Genomic DNA, 20,295 nt, shown 5'->3' on the forward strand with positions numbered 1-20,295 from the left:
GAGCACAGGCCTTGAGCCACCCCCGTGTGAGAAGTGGTCGCCCAGCCACCGTGGGAAGGAAGAGTCAGTGCAGGAGGCAAGGATGAAGCGGTTACTTGGCTTTTGTAGTAGATCTAAGTGGGCAGCAGAGAGGATGAGAAATGGCTGCGTCTGCGTTTATTTTGTGGGTGTGGATTTTTAAAGAATGTGGAAAAATACCCGTAACATAAAATTTCCCATTGTAACCATTTTTTTTTTTTTTTTTTTTTTGTGGTACGCGGGCCTCTCACTGTTGTGGCCTCTCCCGTTGCGGAGCACAGGCTCCGGACGCGCGCAGGCTCAGCGGCCATGGCTTACGGGCCCAGCCGCTCTGCGGCATGTGGGATCCTCCCGGACCGGGGCACGAACCCATGTCCCCTGCATTGGCAGGTGGACCCTCAACCACTGCACCACCAGGGTGGCCCTGTAACCATTTTTAAGTGTGCAAGTCAGTAGTGTTGAGTTTGTTCTTTCATACTGTTGTGCAACCAACTCCTGGAACTCTTTTCGTCTTGCAAAACCGAAACTCTGTACTCTTTAACCAACTCCCCGTGGGTCTGGGTTTACTTCGAAAATGAAGGCAGAAGGATTTGCTCTTGGCTTGGATGCAGCATGTGTAAAATGTCTGGTGGATGCGTCATTAAGTAGAGAGATGGTAGCTTTTTTTTCCGCCTTGCAGACATAGGCCTACACACGCCTGCCCATTTGGGATTTCACATGTGAGCGCACTGCTCCTCCAATAGGTCACGAGGGAGTTAAGTGCAGGTGAGGCTCAGGTGCTTCTGACCCTCACCTTCTCCCATCATCACATGACAGCAAAAAAAGTAATATCACATCATGGTCACATTGTATTAAAGATGGTTAAACATTTAAATTTATTTTCAGTTACTTCTGGGTTGACTTAAACTTACTGAAGAGAATCTGGGTAGTTAATTCAAGAAATAGGCACCAACTATGTGGAAATAAAGTTTCATAACATCCCTTTTAATCAGATCAGCTTCAGGAGTCGTTTGGTGGTTAATTACATAGCCTGAGGTTATAATGTGAACATTCAGAAGGTGAAAGTAAAAGGAAAATGGAAAGGTTCCAACTGTGAGATGAGCCCAAAACAAGCTGGTGGAGATAGGAACCCGGGGAGGGGCTTGGTGGCCACAACCAGGGAAAGTCGCAGCACAGACCCCCCCCCCCCGCCCGGGGGCAAAGCCCGGGGCAGAACGAAATGGACAGAAACTACAAATTCATTTTCTCAGGTAAGCAGACTGCCAGAGCAGATGTTCTTACCTTAAAAACAAAAGTAACAGTGCTAGTGCCTAATTGAGTAGGAAAAACACCACTTCTCCAGTTATCTACCCCAGCCCTGTGGGTTGTGGGGTGTCCCTGGTTCATAAAAGAGGAAATTGAGATCAGGAGAGGTCAGTTATATGCTCCAGGTCATGCAGCAAATAACAGAGGAGAGCTGGACTCTGAGTGCAAGCTGGCCCGATCCCAAAGGGGTTTTTTTTTTTTTTTTTTGGGCTGCGCTGGGTCTTCGTTGCTGCGCGCGGGCTTTCTCTAGTTGTGGCGAGCGGGGGCTACTCTTCGTTGCGGTGCACGGGCTTCTCATTGTGGTGGCTTCTCTTGTTGCGGAGCACGGGCTTTAGGCGCGGGGGCTTCAGTAGTTGTAGCACGCGGGCTCGGTAGTTGTGGCTTGCGGGCTCTGGAGCGCAGGCTCAGTAGTTGTGGCGCATGGGCTTAGTTGCTCCGCAGCATGTGGGATCTTCCCGGAGCAGGGCTCGAACCGGTGTTTCCTGCATTGGCACGTGGATTCTTAACCACTGTGCCACCAGGGAAATCCCAAAAGGGGTTTTTTCTTGAACACTGCGTTTTCAGTCAAGTTTTTCAGAAATTTTGCATTTTCTTTTCTTTTTTTATGTTTCTTTTTTTATTTTTTTTTTTGCGGTACGCGGGCCTCTCACTGTTGTGGCCTCTCCTGTTGCGGAGCAGAGGCTCCGGACGCGCAGGCTCAGCGGCCATGGCTCACAGGCCCAGCCGCTCCGCGGCATGTGGGATCTTCCCGGACCGGGGCACGAACCCGTGTCCCCTGCATCGGCAGGCGGACTGTCAACCACTACGCCACCAGGGAAGCCCTCATTTTCTTTTAATACCTCATATTTGTAATTTTATATTCATAAGTCTTGTTTCACCTCTTTTATGTTTTTGTTTGTAATGCTAATTTTAAATAAATAATGTATTATTATTGTTATAAAGAAATAACATTTTTAAATTGAAGTATAGTTGATTTACAGTATTAGTTTCAGGTGTACAACATAGTGGTTCAGTAATTTTTAGATTACACTCCTTTAAAGATTATACTCCTAGGGACTTCCCTGATGGTGCAGTAGTTAAGAATCCGCCTGCCAATGCAGGGGACACGGGTTTGAGCCCTGGTCGGGGAAGATCCCGCATGCTGCGGAGCAACTAAGCCCATGTGCCACAACTGCTGAGCCTGTGCTCTAGAGCCCGCGAGCCACAACTGCTGAGCCTGTGCTCCACAATGAGAAGCCACCGCAGTGAGAAGCCTATGCACTGCAACGAAGAATAGCCCCTGCTTGCCACAACTAGAGAGAGCCTGCACACAGCAACGAAGACCCCAAAGCAGCCAAAAATAAATAAATAAATTAAAAAAATAAAGTTTTACCTAATAATGGCTATATTTCTCTGTGCCGTACAATATATTCTTGTTGCGTATCTATTTTATACGTGGTAGTTTGTATGTCTTTAAAAAAATTTTTTTTTGAAGCATGGTTGATTTACAATGTGTTAGTTTCTGGTATACAGCAAAGTGATTCTGTCTTTTTATATATATATATATATATATATATATAAAATGTATATATATATATATTCTTTTATATATATATTCTTTATATATTAGGTTGGCCAAGAAGTTCATTCGGGGTTTTCCATAACATCTTACAGAAAAATCCATACAAACTTTTTGTCCAACTAAATATATTATTCTTTCTCAGATTCTTTTCCATTATAGTTTATTAGAAGATACTGAATATAGTTCCCTGGGCTATGCAGTAGGACCTTGTTTAGTTTGTATCTCTTAATCCAAGAAACAACATATTTTATTTGTAACTTTTCTAAGAGAGGCAGAAAACAGAGATAGTAAGATATGATACCGTCCAGAACCATCAGTCTTTTTTCTTTCTTTCAATTTCTAGAGCAATTTATTTCTTATTTTTGGTTGCTTCATGGCCTCAGATAATTTCTACATCACTTTAGAATTTCATCCCATTTGGGCGTTGATACCAAACTTGGCCACAAAAAATAGCAGCGTGGCCTTCCGAACTCATGAGAGTTTTATTGTTTTAATAATGGATGTGTGTCTTCAAAAGCAGTCGAGTTGAAAATAGTAATTCTAACCTGGCCTATGTCCTTTCTCCTTTTTCTATTTTTGAACACAGTCAACAAGCACAAGCCGTGGCTGGAGCCCACGTATCACGGCTTAGTTACGGAGAGTGACAGCACCGTGCTCCTCGACCCGCCACTGATCGCCCTGGACAAAGATGCACCTCTACGCTTTGCAGGTACCAGCGTGTCTTTGTTCACTCCCCATGAGCTTGGGCTTGTGGGAAGCATTTCACACATCCCCTTTGGGTTGTTTCTGAGCCTTTCTGAGAATGTCTTGATAGCGAAGGGTTGTGTGTGGCCCCCACGTACCATTTTTTTTTCCTTTTAATTTTATGAGTTGGGGTACCTGACCCCCCCCAAAAGCCTGTACTTGTTGAAAAGCAAAATATTTAATTGCATCACTGTGTTCCTTGTCTGGATGTAACCAGATAGAGAGCATCTAGACCAGTGCATCTCAAACTTCAGCATTCATGCAGAGCACAGGGATCGTGTTAAAATGCAACCTTAAAAAAAAAAAAGCAAGTTTAGATACAGTGGGTCTGGGAGGACCTGGGATTCTGCCTTTCTAACCTGTTCCCTGGTGCTACTGGTCCATGCACGGCGAGGATCTAGGTAATTACAGCTTAAGATTTTCCTTGCACTGCCTAGGTTTCAGTTACCTGAAAAGACTTATTTAAAGACATTGAGCAATCTTTTATAAATGAATTCTTTGGGCTTAGATTTTACTTTCAGTAAATTTTTAACTTGAGTTACTTCATAAGATTGTCAGCTAAGTGTTTATAGGGACAAATCTTCTAGGGTTGCTTTGGAGATTTGCTGCTTTGCTAGCATTCAGTAGCACTTTGCAAATCAGAACTGTCCTTGCTTTACGTGGGGCCATAGTAACTTCCTTAACTGGTGGAGGAACGGGCTGCTTCACCCTTTCTTTGTCAGAATTGACTGTCAATTCTGATAGTCAGAATTGACGTCGCGAAGTTAATTTTTGAAGAGCAGTTTCTGCATGATGTTTCTCCAGAACAAAATTTCTGTTTGTTCTGTTTGCCTCGGGACAAATGAGAAAAGTTCAGTAGCTCTTGTAGATCATTCCATACATTAAATTTAGTATGGTAAATGGCGGCAGTGAATGTGAGGCTGCCTCTGAAGAGCTATTTAAAAAATAAATTTGTTCTTCTTTCTGTTCAAGCGCCACATCCCATTTCCAGGAAAGAACCCGAGAAGCAGCTTATGGTATTGGAGTCAGTTCCAGTTAGTTTTACTTGTTTATTGGTTTTTAGACAGAAATCCAGTTAGATGGATGGTAGAGGAAGTACTCTGTGCTAGGCGTACAGTATCTGTCTGGTAGCCAAGGGGATTTTTGTGTTTGTTTGTTCCCCCCCACCCCCGATTTAAAATCATTTTTAGCATTACCTAGTGGTTTCCTCTGTGAATAGCTAGATTTTTGAGTGTTTGCATATACATATATACACACACTTTGCATGCAACACCTTTGGTTATTATATGCAGTTCCTCCTTATGGGTGTGATGTTTCAGTGCCTTGTAAATAACCTTAATGGGGTTATCTCACTCATGTTTCTGAGGGGACTTGTACATCTCTGACATCTCACACATTCTGAGAAGTGATTGCTGTCAGGAGTTTTGTATTTACTCCCCCAGGCCTCTCTTTATGAATTCTCATCTGTGTCCAGTCCTGTTGCTGGTGGAGCTCTGTCCCATTACATCACTCGTGATATATAACACTTATAAAGCGTTTTGTGTCCCAGGCACTGTTGTAAGTGCTTTACAAATACGCATTTGTGTTTAATCCACAGCAACCTTTTGAGGTAAGTATGCTTCCTGCCACCCCTGTTTTAAAAAGAGGAAGCCGAGGCACAGAGCTGCTAACTTTGCTCTGGGTCACACAGCTAGTATGTGGCAGAGGCCAGATTCCAACCCAGGCAGGATGGCTCTTCACTCTGATGCTGTATATGGCACCACAGGAAGGTACAAAGGAAGGGAAGTAGGAAATGAAATGTACATTGAATGCTAACTTTGAAGTCATATTAATAAAGTTAACTTAGTTTTTCTTTCTCGTTGGATTTAATTTTATTGGGTCATTTATCAAAACTTAATGTATTACTGTGAATGAAATAATACTTATAAAGTTTTATGTTTTTAGAGATTCTCAGGTATTTTTTTATTGATGTGCCAAAGTTATATATTGGGATTTTAAAAAACGATATAGAGAAGCACTTTAGAGCCAAGTATAGTGGTAACTTGATTGTATTTGCCATAGTGGACAGAAAAAGTAAGTATTTTCCTTCTGGAGATTTTCACAGGGGAGCACAGTTGCTCTTATATTCTTTTTTTAAAAATACAATTCATGTACCATAACGTATACAGTTTTTAAAGTATACAGTTCACTGGTTTTTAGTATATTCATAAGATTGTCCAGCCATCAGCCACTGTCTAGTTCCACAACATTTCATCTCCCCCAAAAGAAACCCTTGCACCTGCTAGCAATCACTCCCCTTGGCAACCACTAGTCTACTACTTGTTTATGGATTTGCCTTTTCTGGACATTTCATATAAATACAACATGTGGCTTTTTGTGGCTAGCGTCTTTCACTTAGCATGATGATTTGAAGGTTCACCCATGTTGTGGCATGCCCTTCATTCCTTTTTATTGCCAAATAATATTTCGATGTATGGATGGACCACATTTCATTCATTCGTCCATCAGTAATGGGCATCAGAATTGTTTCCACTTTGTAGTGATTGTGAATAATGCTGCTGTGAACATTCGTGTACAAGTTTCTGTGTGGACATCAGTTTCAGTTCTCTTGGTTATACACCCAGGGGTGGAATTGATGCTCATCTACTCTTCCTGAAGCATGGTCCTCATCCTACCAAAGTGATGAGCTGCACAGTCCAGGGAAGGGAACACCTGTCTCCTTCCCTCTTCTGTTGCCATGGTACCCATCCAACTACCCATCCAGCTGCTATACAGAACACTGCCCCCACGAGGCTGTAGCAGACGGGTACGTAGGAAAACAGACCCTAGAGCCAGCAGCCTGTGCTTGAATCCTGGCTCTGAAACTTACTGGCTGTGTGGCTTTGGGCAAATTACGTAACATCTCTGTGCCTCACTTTTCATCTCTTGTAAAATGAGGATAATATCACATACCTTACAGGGTTTGGGGAATATTAACTTATTTATGTATAAATATGAAGAGCTTAAAACAATGCCTGCTATGTAGTAGGTACTGTGTACAGTGTCTGCTGCTGCTGTTACGAATCTTTTAAAAATGTTTCTTTACTTAACGTTCTGTGAGAACTGTTTTTCCATCTTTCTCTAATAGTCTTCATAGTGTTCCATTTTCTCACTGATTTCTTAAATAACTTTTGTGTAAAGCAGAGGCTAGGTCCGGAGCCTCATTTTGATCTTAGGTTGGTTTTGGTGGCAACGTTGAGTTTATTTTAACACCATGATGATGGTGGTGGTGGAGGCAGCGGGCACATCTGACATTTATTGAGCTCTTCAGTGTGGCCGAGGGTGTTCTCAGGGCTCTGCACAGTTACTCTGTCTGATTCCTTCCAGCAATCTCACGCGGTGGGTACTCTCATGCCCCCATTTTCCGTATGAAGAAACGGAGACTCAGAGCATGCCCGTCAGCAGCATGACTGCCGTATTCTCCGTTTAATCCCTGGTCCCTAGACCAGCACCTGAGACTAGTTGACGCTTCCATAGATATTTGTAGAAGGAACGAGTGAGTTTGCCCAAGATTGCACAGCTCACAAACAGCCGCGCTGCCTTCGAGCCAGGCGGTCAGACTGCAGCGTGATTTTTAGTTTCACCGGGTCAGCTCTCGTGATATTGACTTCACCACGTTGTAAACATTCTGGTCCACAGTCTCATCCCATCACAGGACCTGTGTGTGGGTAACCACCGGAGATTACTCATGCAGCCTCCGAAATAAATACCTGTGTAATGTGGGAAGCCTGGTCACCAAAGTGTTGTAAGTTGTCACTCATCAGACATTCATGTGGAGCCCACAGGGTCTGGCCCACATTGTTTTCTTGGGGGTAAAACTAAGAGAATAAAGTCTTGCTATTTGTCATGTATTTTAGGAAATCGAAACGACTCAATTCCTTATTCAGCCCCTTTTCCTTAATCTGCTGAAAGCCTGAGTAGAGGTGAGGGTAAGAACATGTATTGTACGTTTTATATATTTAATGGGGAGTTAAAAGCTGGGACCACTTCACAGGCCACGTTGTTGCTGTTTTGACGGTTACCCCTTCTTCACTGCCTGTATCGGAAGCTGAACACCCTGCACTCCCCACCCCCCTCCCCCCCCTTTTCTTTTTTTTTTTGCGGTACGTGGGCCTCTCACTGTCGTGGCCTCTCCCGTTGCGGAGCACAGGCTCCGGACGCGCAGGCTCAGCGGCCATGGCTCACGGGCCCAGCCGCTCCGCGGCATGTGGGATCTTCCCGGACCGGGGCACGAACCCGCGTCCCCCGCATCGGCAGGCGGACTCTCAACCACTGCGCCACCAAGGAAGCCCCCCGTCCCCCTTTTTGAAGCTCTTCCCTTTAGTAGGTGGTTCCAGAAGCATTCTTTTTCCTGCCTTCCTAGACTGAGTACAGACATTCTACAAGGTTAGTTAAAACAATTATGATACGAATGGAATCCAAAAGAAATTTCAGGGCGAGAACGGGAAGTTTACTTTTGTTGATATTAGAACCAACTCAGATCTGTGCTGCTTTTCTCCGTAGGGCTTCACTACCACACCTCTCTGCCCTATTTTGCTTTTTCAGCATGTGCAACTGGGCTGGCATTGTGTTTGCAGCAATGAGTTGGATGTGTTAGGTTAAGCCGCATGAAAATGCCATTTTTGTTATGTTGAAAATGTCAAAATATTTGAAAAAATGGAATGTCAGAAATTTTATGTGATTCAGCCTGGTATAAGGCAATAATCAGTTGAGTAGCAGTTTTAACTAGGTAAGGATCCGGATGTCAGGACAGAAACTTCCTATTAACAGTTACTGACTAGAGTGAACTCATGTTGGATGCATTTGCCTCCAGGAAAGGTTTGAGATCAATAATCATTAGATGTGAGGTAGCTTTGCTAAGTCTTCCAGAGAATGCAAAAAAGCATTTCTCAAAACACTGATCATCTAGGTGGGAAGGCAAAACCAGCATTGTCAGAGAGTTAAGCAGGGTTGCCGGGATGTTTATAGTTCAGTGTCAGGTGAGAGAGGCAGAGCGGTGTGGACTGGAGTTCATGGAAAGGCAAGGTGATGGGGGTTAAAAAAGGAAAGGGGGGCTTCCCCGGTGGCGCAGTGGTTGAGAATCTGCCTGCCAATGCAGGGGACACGGACTCGAGCCCTGGTCTGGGAGGATCCCAAATGCCACAGAGCGGCTGGGCCCATGAGCCACAACTACTGAGCCTGCGCGTCTGGAGCCTGTGCTCCGCAACAAGAGAGGCTGCGATAGTGAGAGGCCCGCGCACCGCGATGAAGCGTGGCCCCCGCTTGCCGCAACTAGAGAAAGCCCTTGCACAGAAATGAAAGACTCAACACAGCCAAAAATAAATACATAAATTTAAAAAAAAAAAAGGAAAGGAGGTGATTTCCAAAGGTAGGCTTGAGCTCCTGTCAAGGATGGGAAGGAGGTCCAAGGGCAGTGAAGGGCGGAGGGGAGGCTGGGGCAGAGGTGGGAGCTGGCAGGGCTTCCAAAGAGGTGGGTGAATAGTTAGCTCGTGTGGCTTGTGGAGGAGCAGAGGGTTGGAAGTGAGCTCAGGGCTGCACAGTTTCTGTTGTTAAGTTGAATGGACAGGGTGTTACCTTGCACGTGGTTTTCTAATCAAGTTTCTGTCCTGACATCCGGATCCATACTTATTTAAAACGGCTACTCAGCTGATTACTGCCTTATACCAGGCTGAATCACATAAAATTTCTGACATTCCATTTTCCCAAATATTTTGACATTTTCAGCATACAAAAATGGCATATTCATGTGGCTTAACCTAATCCATTCATCTAGATGGTCCTGGGGCCCATCCGTTGAGTGCAGGTTCCCCTGTTCTACTCTTGCCTGTGTGAGTCTGTACTTGCAGGAGCACAGTTTAGAAATCTGTAACCAGCCCGTGAGGTTTGGAAACCACTGATGGGCCAGTCTCTCAAGTACGCCCTGCAGCCCATCTGCATTGGAGCCACCTGGCAGTGCTTATCAGATTACTGAGCTCTGCCTCAGAGCTGCTGAGCCAGAAGTTCTGGGAATGGGACTTGGCAGACTGCATTTTCAACGAGCTTCTGAGGCAGTTCTTGGCACACTGGAATTTGAGAACCATTGCGGTAGTCTGAGGAGCTTGGAAGACATAACCCTTGGGTGTATGCTTTTTGTACTTTTAAGGTATCTTGAAAACCTGTTCTGATTAGAGCCACACGTGAGCTTGTTGTAGAAACAAGCCTGGACCAGTAAACAAGGAAGTCAAAAGTCGCCATAAATAAGAGTCAGCCTGGATGTCCAGCTGGTGGGTGTGGAGAGACGCCAGGGAGAGAGAAGGGAGGAGAGTTGGATTAGCGGGGACGTTGTAGTGGACACTTGCTGCTCAGGAAATGTCCATTTTCCCTTAACAGCCCCTGGTCTCTTTCCTGTCGGGTCCAGGTCGGTGGCTCTACAACCCGTCACCCTGCTTTCCCCAGCCAGGCACACACATGAGCCTAGCAGGGCCGACCGGATGCTCCCTCTTGGGATGTGAATATTGAGCAGAGGGACAAAGGCGCTGATACCAGGTGTGGTCACATTCATTCCTGTCCAGACCATTTTGCTCTGGGACTGTTGTGGCTCCTCTTTGCTCGTCTCTCAAGCTGCCTTGGTTTCTGACAGTTTCCTAAGTCCCTTTCTTTGGCCTGCAGTCAATTCCATGAGTTCCCAGTGGCTCTTCAGTGAAGGCCCTTTCGCTGAGTTAGCTGGAATGGATATCTGTTGCCACCAGAGGATGGGTTGTTTTTTTTTTCTTTTTCCCCTGCGTCATGGCTTGTGGGATCTCAGTTCCCTGACCAGGGACCAGACATGTTTTCCCCTGCAGTGAAAGCGTGGAGTCCTAACAACTGGACCTCCAGGGGCTTCCCTGAGCCCTAAGTGTTGGAGTGGTGCCCATGATCTCCATTAGCAGTGTGGTGTGAGGGCAGGACGGCACCAGAGCTGGTGAGGCTGCAGGAGAGGCTCTAGAGACACCCCTCTCGTTTGGGGAAGAGTTTGAGACCAAATTCAGATTTGGAAGAAGACGGAGAAAGAATGCCAGGCCAGCCAGAAACCAAAGGGACAGAAGAGAAAACACTGTCGGCCAAGAACCTGGATGCAGCTGGATGGCGAGAAGTCATATCTCTACTTTGCTGGGTTCACCCATTGTTGTATTTTTATGTTTTGCTTTTTAAAAATTCTTTTGACTATTTTAGATGATCTGAAGGGAATGAAGAGTGGAGAGAGACAGGGGAGGGTTTGGTGCATTCTGAGGCCATCACAGCTAGAGGGGTCGTCCAGGAAACCTGGTGGGGCATTTCAGATATGACGGGATTCATCTAGCGGAGCAATGGTACGTGGTCTGGATTGAGTGGGAAGGAACAGGACAGAAAGAAAACAACACGAGAGGTGATTTTGAGGGTCCTTCTTGGCTGAGGTTGGGAGAAGGCTGAGTCTGGGAGAGCAGAGGTGCACTTTCTGTGTCATCACCATGGTGCAGCTCCACCTGATACATGTGGCTCCCACGTGACCACATGTATGTAATGGTCATACGTGTGTCACTAGGAGAACTGTATGCACAAGTGCGAAGGAGAGGGGAGAAGAATGAATCAACGACCACTTGAAAGTTTAGAAAGATCAGCTCCCAGGAGAATTATTGACAGAAATTGGTCCCTGGTTTGGAGGAGGAAAATCATAAACTGAACGAGAGGCAGTAGGATACTCCCTATGAAAATATCCAAGGGATTATTGTTCATTTTGTTGGCTGTGTAATGTGATTGTAGTTATGTTAAAGAGAAAGGTCTTTATCTGCATCCAGTGAATGTTGTATGGATGAAAGAGATTAATGTGGGGCTTTAAAATCCTCCAACAAACAAACAAGCGAGAAGTTTGCTTGGGATAAACAGGCCAAACACCTTTTTCGTGAATCTTCTCCTCTTTTCTCTGCACCTCAGTTCCCTAAAGGGCACCATCAGCTGAAAACCCGGGTGTTCCTCCCAACCCTCTCACTCTCTGCCCAGTGGGCTGCAAAGTCCTGTCCATCCTCCTGAAATCCCTTAAATATTTCCTGCTGACACCGCCTTAGTCTAGCCCTCATCAGATCTCATCTGAAATACTGCAGTTGCTTTCACTCATTCACTCGCCCCTCGCCTGCTCCAGTCGGATCCGTCTTCCTCATTAGAATCGGGGTCCCTGGTTGGACGAGTAGATGGACCCCGAGAAATGCGTGTACTGGCCAGTGTGCAGACGATGGCTTAGAAGACCCAGCAGAGACACGAAGGCCACGCAGGTGGTACGGAAAGCCCAGGTCTGCCCGGGGTGAACTTCATGCTGCTCCTGTTGCATCAAGCTGCCAGCCGGCGAGATGGTTTTTAAGTCATTCCAGGCAAAAGGACCCAGTTGACCTAGCTGTGTAATGAGCACCGTGGATCTGAGGCACCAGATCCTAATGATGTAGCCCATTTGAGTAGTGACTTAGGTACAATCGGTGGGGTATGTGGCGAAGGTAGCACGTGTACGTTTTTGCTGTTCTCGTTGTAAATAGTTCCTGTCTTCTAGAGAGCAGCCTGGAAATACATGAGTTTCAGAATAACGTCTATTCTTAGATTTGATAGTCATCCGTTTGAGGTGTTATTCCGTAACAGATCCTGGCAGAGGCACGTGCTCAGAGCGGAAGTACAACCCCCCATTCCTCCCTCCGGACCTTCCTTCCATGGTTTCTCCCCATGTCGGCTGAAGGCAACTTCATCCTTTGCAGTTTCTCGCTCAGAATCCCTCAGCCTTGGCCTTACTTTCAAAACCCATCTGACCACTTCCCAGCGTCCCATGTCCTCCCTGCTCTGTCCTTCAGCATCTCTGCCTGGATCACTCCAGTATCTCCACCTTTGCCCTCTGACAGACTTATTTTCGGCACAGCAGTCAGATGGATTCTTTCAGACTGTGAGCCATATTTATTTATTTCTCTGCTCAGAACTCTCCAGTCACGCCCTCCTCACTTGGGGGAGAAGTAGCAATTGTGTAGTAGCTGCCGTAGCTTCAAGTTGCTTGTCTGTATCTCACCTCATCTTTTGTCCTCCCCTGTGCTCAGCCACTGAGCAGCACACGCCTCCTTGTTCCTGAGCCGGGCCAGGCCCAGGTCTGCCTCAGGACCTTTGCACTCACTGTTCCCTCTCTGTGGAACTCTTCCCCAGATGAGCATGTGGTTTGCTCCCTTAGTTTCCTCTGGTTTCTACTCTGACTTATCAATGCAGCCTTCCCCGGACACCTGAAATATGGACTGGAAACACCCCGGTGCCTTCCTACCCTCGGAGTCCTCCCTCCCCCTCCTCCTAGCCTGATAGCCCGAAGGAGTGACTGAGGGAGTTTCAGCTTTTGGCAAACAGTTCCACTCTCCTCATAATCTCAGAAAGAGTCTCAAGGACATTGCCTGAATGATGAGTGTCTTTAAACTCTTACTCAGCAATGCACCAAGTAGGCGGCATCACCCAGGTCAGACGCTTCGTCCCAGGGTCTTAAATCTCACTTCCCTACACAGCCACCTTGTCGGCAAAGCACGTGCTGTCGCGGTGAGCGATGTGGGGCGGCCTCACCGTTTTCTCTTCGGAACAGCAAACTCCAAGTCAAAAACCGAGACGTTACCTGTGAATTCAAGCAGGGCAACCTGATTTACCTTAACGTATACTATGCTGTGTTAGTATACACCCGAAAAGTGTGAAAGCAAGCTAGTGACTTAGCGTTCTGGAAAACAGTTGGACGCAGCTGGTACCCAGCAGCTGTGCTCATGGTGGATTCCAGAGCAGTGATCAGCCAGCCTTTCTGTCAAAAGCTGGTAGTGAGATTTCGAGGCTTTGCAGCCCACAGGGTCTCTTTGGCAGTGACCCAACTGTGCCACTATCGGGGTAGGGGAAAGCAGCCCTAGACAAGACATTGGTAGGTCTGTGTCCTGATAAAACATTACTTATGGACACTGAAGTTTGAATTTCATGTAATTTTCTCGTGTCCTGAAGTGATACACAGGAGCCATTTTCAGCTCGCAGGCCGTTCAAAATCATGCCCTGGCTGGACTTGACCTGCGGGTTTGCCCCCACCACTCTGAGCAGTGCTGTCCCGTAGAGCTTGTGATGGTGGTGGGATTCCCTGTCCACGTCTCCATTCAGTAGTTACTAGTCACGTGTGCCCGTTGAGCTCTTGAAATGCAGCCACTGCGACCGAGGAACTGAGTTTTTAATATCACGCACTAAAATATGAATTTTAGTTCAAGTTTTAGCAGCCCCACGTGGCTAGTGGCTCCGGTACCGGGCAGCACAGATCTGCAGAGAGCCTGTGTATGTGCCCAGGAAGCAGGACAGAAGGACCCACCGTAGCCTTGTTCATACACAGCAAAACACTGGAGTTACGATGTGTTCACACAATGGGAAATAATTACAGTGACAGCAAACGTTCGCGGAGCGCTTTCTGTGTGCCGGGCAATGTTTTAAGAGCTTATGTTTTAACTCGCTGGGTTCTCCCTGTGCGTGCTGGTGAGAGTGAGTGAACTATGTGACTGCATATGCCAACGAGGACGAAGGCATCTCAGACACACACGGTTGGAAAACGTCAAGTGAAAAAGCAAGTCACAAAAATTGCGCACCATATGATGGCCATTTTTTGAAACTCAAAAATAAACAAAATGAAACAACACTGTTGAGGGATATGCAAATATGTGGTAAAACCATTAAAAAAAAAAACAACAACAGGGAATTGAGGCTGTAACCTCTGGTGGGAGGGACGGTTTCCCGGGCGAAGCCACGCTGCGTCCGGGGAGAGGGACTCCTGATCGTCTCGTTTCTGCTCTGTAGGGGTCGCAGGGTGAGGTGAGCAGGATTTATATTGACTTGGGAGAAGAGCTGTTTTCACAAAATAAAAGCCATGATCGTTGTAGCATCGCTACAGCTAGTACCGAATCTGGTTTCAGTTCGCATTTAAGTATATGTTCCATTAGAAGAGGGCTTTGTGTTTGTTGCCTTGGTTGGGTACTTTAGGTGAGAACACATTGTTATTCAGCTCAAGAACAAAGGGTTAAAGTAAAACCCTTTCCTCCAACTGTTCTGTTAAATCTAAGGACCAGTTGAAAGTTACCAGAATCTAGCCACTGAGAACTTAGCTTGAAAATGAAAATCCAAAAACTGTAAAATAACAAGTAGACTTACTTAGAAACCGTTATCATCAAAGCAGTCATGAAGAGAAAAATCCTCATGACACCTGAGGGTGTGAGGAGACTTTATAGCAGTATTTCATCACTAGGCTAGTGTAATCTGTGGTAAGTCGGATTCATAGAGATGTTTTGTTACTGAAGATGCAGTTCTGCTAAAGCTGGCTACTGAATTTGTTGTTAAATTATGTCACGCTTTTCTGTGTAATATGTACATCTTTGACTTTTTTTTTTCCTTATTGTTTCGGCTTCCTTCTTTCCTGTATTACTGACATGGGTTTATCTTTTCTCCCTTTAGAGAGTTTTGAGGTGACAGTCACCAAAGAAGGTGATAAAGGGTTCTTTCTATGCCTCTTATGAACATTAACCCACTAACTTTGTTTATAAAATTGGGAATCAGCCCTTAAACAGAAGGAACTGTCATGTTCTCTTACCCCTATTTATTCTCCTACTTTATTTCTATTTTTAAGTATATTGATGGAAATTGTATGTAACCAGACCCTTGGTTAGAAATATCTGGAAATCAGACATCCATTTGAACTATATGGATAATCCTGTTCCTTTTTTTAAAATTGGATTGAAGAGATTCACTTTGTAACCATTTTCTACTAGTTGTAATTTTGGAAGAGTTCAGTTTTATTTTTACGTGAAATATACTCTGTGAAGTTTTATACATACATCAAAGTATTTATATGTATTCTCCCATGGGCCAGAATGGAAACCTAGGTTTTAACTCCTAAATAAGCTTGTAGACCAACTTGGATGTGCTCACGTTCCCAGGCAGGCTTCTTTTTCAGGTCTGATAGGATAAAGTCCGAAACTAGGCAAGTCTAGCAAATCCCTCCCGAGAATGGAAACTGTATCTTAATTGTAGCTGATAGCTGTTGAAATGGATGCCTGAAAAGTTGGTATTTCTACCGTTTTCTCATTCAGTAGTTTGTTTTGATTCCCTAATTTTAGCCAGGCTCATTGCACAGGAAGACTTGTTTCTTCGATATATATATATTTTTTTTTGACAGACTTTCTGTAATAATGGTGCTGAACCTATGCCTCACTGCTTCTTCCTCTCTCAACACTTAACTGTGCCTTCTAGCCTCCTCTCTGGTCCAAATCAAAATAGCCGCCCAGCCCTCCCAGGTAGCTGGGCAGTTTTCTCCGTGTTATCAGGCCTTGGCTGTTTGCTAATGAAACTACTTTGCCCTGGAGCTCTCTTAAGTACTCCTGTGAAATGCCTGTCTATATTTTTTCTCTTTCTCTTTTGTATTCCTGCATGAATGGATGCAAAGTTTAAACAAGTTGCTTGGAAAGCCAGAACATGCTTCTTTTTACTAAAGCCCCAGAACTTACCCCCTGTCCAAGCACAAGTGCCCTTGCTTTGTTCACAGACCCCCTAAACCCCTGGCTGCCAAATTGTTGTTGTTTATTTTCTTTGGGGGAGGAGGGGAGTGTGCCCTTGGTTTGTGTGGCGGAAGCTCTAACCCATGCTCTTTTGACTCCCTAGGTGAGATTTGTGGATTTAAAATTCATGGGCAGAATGTCCCCTTTGATGCAGTAGTGGTGGATAAATCCACTGGCGAGGGAATCATTCGCTCAAAAGAGAAACTGGACTGTGAACTCCAGAAGGACTATACGTTCGCCATCCAGGCCTACGACTGCGGGAAGGGGCCTGACGGGGCCAACGTGAAAAAGTCTCATAAGTAAGTGAGCTGGACAGAGAGCGCGTGTGTATAAGGAAAGTGGTGACAGTTGCCGCTGCCCCAAGACTTCTTGTTTTTGAAACATGAGGCAGAGGCTAGTTCCCAATTGTCCCCAGTGAGATTGTAAGCTCTTTGAGGGCAGGTATCCTGTTTACCCTTGTGTATGGCTCCCAGCAAGTGCCTGGCACATAGTAGGTGTTGAATAAATGAGTAATTTTATCCCACCAGATACTCTAGTAAAGAAACTAGGGCCTTACGTTGAAAATTCAAAAAGCCTACTTTTACCCGGAGGAAGGTATTTTGTTGTTACGTTTATCTTTTTTTTTTTTTTTCCTGTAAATTTAAAGGGCATGAAATGCTTTTGAGCTGGTGGAAGAGAGCTGGCTTCTGCACCCCATCCTGGGTGTGTTCACATCGTTCCTGCCAGTTGAGGACTACTGGTGTAACGGAGAAGATTGAACAAGACTTGGATTTAGCCTTTTTCTAGTCTTTTCTCCGCCACTTACTAGCCCTTCGACATTAGGCAAATTTAATTTTGTCGTGTCTCAGTTTCTCCTTAGTGTATTGGCTAAGGAAGGAGGACACATAGGTGAGGTGAGGTCGTGTAACCCATTGTGAGGGTCAGGATGGATGGGTAGCATTGGGGTGTGGAGGGTCTTGGTGAACAGTGGGAGTGCTGCATGCCAGTGAATCATGCCTCATCCTTTTTACAAAATGTGATATTATCATTTTCCCTGAAAAAGACCTCATTTCAGTCAGGGACCTTGTCTGATTCAGAAACATGCCCTGGTCAGTAGCACATGAGACTGACAGTTTTCTGTTTGTAGCCTGGTCTGATGATGCCCTAGTTTTCTTGTGCCCGGGCTGGGGAGATGGAACATGGAACCAGGAAGGGCAAGTAGAGGCCCTTCATTTGTTGGGTCAGCAGTGGATGCTATCCCAGCAGTGGGTTCCTGATGGTCTCTATTCCTTAGAAGCAGGGCAGAACTTGTTTTAATGCTCATAATTTCCCATCTTCTATCTGTACTTCTTAACCCTTCTTCCTAATTTTTTTCCAGATTTTGCAACAAAACATTTTTAACTTTTTGATTGGAGAGCAAACAGATGTCTAATATAGTTTATCTCCCTTCTGCCAGCCCTGCCACACATTGTCAAGAAAATCCCAAGTCTCTTATTTCATATTCCTGCCTTTTTACCAGCTCTCTTACTCGCTAGGACTTGGAAGAATCAACCAGATTCCTATTTTAACTTTAAAAGTCAAAGGAAATTTAAGAATAGGGCAGAATTTTATTCTTGGGGTAAAAAAACAAGCAAAACACACAGCCTTTCTCCTCCCCCCTTCTTCCAGAGCAACTGTCCATATTCAGGTGAACGACGTGAACGAGTATGCACCTGTATTCAAGGAGAAGTCCTACAAAGCCACGGTGGTAGAGGGGAAGCAGTATGACAGCATCCTGAGGGTGGAGGCAGTGGACGCAGACTGCTCCCCCCAGTTCAGCCAGATTTGCAGCTATGAGATTGTCACCCCGGATGTGCCATTTGCTGTCGACAAAGATGGTGAGCACCCAGGAGCGTTCTTTCCTCACTGTGGGGGAGATGGGGTAGGCAGCCCCTCTATGCCAATCGGCTTCAAACCCAAACTTTGTCTGCACTTCGGTGAAACTCACAGTTAGTCCGTTCAGGCTGCTCTAACAAAATACCATAGACCTGGGGGGCCGAAACAGCAGACACTTAACTTTTCACAGTTCTGGAGGCTGAGAAGTCCAAGATCAAGGTGCCAAACGTCAGTGAGGACCTGCTTCTTGCTGTGTCCTCTCGTGGCAGGGAGAAAGCTCTAGTCTCTTTCTCTTGTAAGGACACTAGTCTCGTCATGAGGGCTCCACCCTCATGACCTCGTCTAAACCTCATCACCTCCCAGAGGCCCCACCTCCTACTGCCATCACATTGAGAGTCAAGAGTTCAACATAAGAATTTGGGGGGGACACACACATTCAGTCCATAGCAAGACCTAACTTGGTGTGTCTGTCTCACATTTAAGTTTTGTTTTTTAGTTAAAGTGTAGTTGATTTACAGTGTTGTGTTAGTTTCAGGCATACTGCAAAGTGATTCAGTTTTATATATATATATATATATATTTTTCAGATTCTTTTCCCTTATGTGTTATTATAAAATATTGACTATATAGTTCCCTGTGCTATACAGTAGGTCCTTGTTGGTTATCTCTTTTTTTTTTTAACTTTTTTTTAAAATTAATTAATTTATTTTCGGCTGCACTGGGACTTCGTTGCTGTGTGTGGGCTTTCTCTAGTTGTGGTGAGCAGGGGCTACTCTTCATTGCAGTGCGCGGGCTTCTCATTGCGGTGGCTTCTCTTGTTGTGGAGCACGGGCTCTAGGCACGCAGGCTTCAGTAGTTGTGGCACGTGGGCTCAGTAGTTGTGGCTCACGGGCTCTAGAGCGCAGGCTCAGTAGTTGTGGCACGTGGGCTTAGTTGCTCCGTGGCACGTGGGATCTTCCCGGACCAGGGCTTAAACCCTTGCCCTCTGCACTGGCAGGCTGATTCTTAATCACTGGGCCACAAGGGAAGCCCTATTTTATATATAGTAGTGTGTGTATGTTTATCCCAATCTCCTAATTTATTTCCCCCCCTTCCCCTTTGGTAACCATAAGTTTGTTTTCTATGTCTGTGGGTCTATTTCTGTTTTGTATGTAAGTTCATTTGTATAATTTTTTTTAAACATTCCACATTTAAGGCATATCATGATGTTTGTCTTTCTCTGTCTGGCTTACTTCACTTAGTATGATAACTGGTAGGTCCATCCATGTTGCTGCAAATGGCATTATTTCATTCTTTTTTATGGCTGAGTAATATTCCTTTGTATACATATACCACATATTTATCCATTCATCTGTCGATGGACATTTAGGTTGCTTCCATGTCCTGGCTATTGTAAACAGTGTTGCAATGAACATTGGGATGCACTGTATCTTTTTGAATTGTGGTTTTCTCCAGATATTATGCCCAGGGGTGGGATTGCTGGATCATATGGTAGTTCTATTTTTAGTTTTTTAAGGACCCTCCATACTGTTCTCCACAGTGGCTGCACCAATTTACATTCCCAGCAACAATGTAGGAGGGTTCCCTTTTCTCCACACCCTCTCCAGCATTTATTATTTGTAGACTTTTTGATGATGGCCATTCTGACTGGTGTGAGGTGATACCTCATTGTAGTTTTGATTTGCATTTCTCTAATAAATAGCAGTGTTGAGCATCTCTTCATGCATGTACCTTTTGGCCATCTATGTCTTTGGAGAAGTGTCTACTTAGGTCATGTTTAAGTTTTTACTCTGTCCCCTGAAAGCCTCTTTTCTGGCACCAAATCTTGTGTTCTCTTATAGGGTGATCCTCTATTTCCTTTCCCACCAAAATCTAATAAAAATCCCCCACCTAAGGTGTTTTTATTTTTTTATCTCCCTACCTTTCAGTCAGCGTGCATCCGAATGAGACTGCCTCTTAGTCAGTTTCGTTTTCTGTTCTCCATCAGATTTGGCTTTTCTGCCTCATCTTGAAGATGAAGGTTGATACCTCGCTGCCAGACACCCCGCCATCCTTAGTAACTGACTAGAATTAACTTATTCTGGAGCGCAGCTTCTTTATTAGGTTATGGCTTCTTGATGATGCTATGGTGTCTCCATTGTTAATGCGTAGTCCAGAATCTTCGATGAAATGATGGACATTGAAAAGACTTTGCAGACATTTGCACTCACG

The 20,295-nt window shown here is 45.1% G+C and overlaps 1 protein-coding gene across 5 annotated transcripts in view; it reads left to right on the forward strand.

Moving 5' to 3' along the window:
* The window catches only part of CLSTN1 (calsyntenin 1), an 80,903-nt gene that overhangs the window by 37,300 nt on the left and 23,308 nt on the right, over positions 1–20,295 (forward strand). For 3 of the 5 annotated variants that reach the window (XM_029230196.1, XM_029230199.1, XM_029230198.1), the window contains 4 exons: positions 3,471–3,593; positions 15,131–15,160; positions 16,334–16,529; positions 17,878–18,086. In XM_029230196.1, coding sequence (XP_029086029.1) covers positions 3,471–3,593; positions 15,131–15,160; positions 16,334–16,529; positions 17,878–18,086 — 558 coding nt within the window. The remainder of the gene's footprint in view (positions 1–3,470; positions 3,594–15,130; positions 15,161–16,333; positions 16,530–17,877; positions 18,087–20,295) is intronic. The other 2 variants (XM_029230197.1, XM_029230200.1) reach the window with 1 other exon arrangement.

Source organism: Monodon monoceros, unplaced genomic scaffold, assembly GCF_005190385.1.
Source record: "Monodon monoceros isolate NGI ecotype Baffin Bay Population unplaced genomic scaffold, NGI_Narwhal_1 Super_Scaffold_18, whole genome shotgun sequence".
Classification (NCBI taxonomy): Eukaryota; Metazoa; Chordata; class Mammalia; order Artiodactyla; family Monodontidae; genus Monodon; species Monodon monoceros.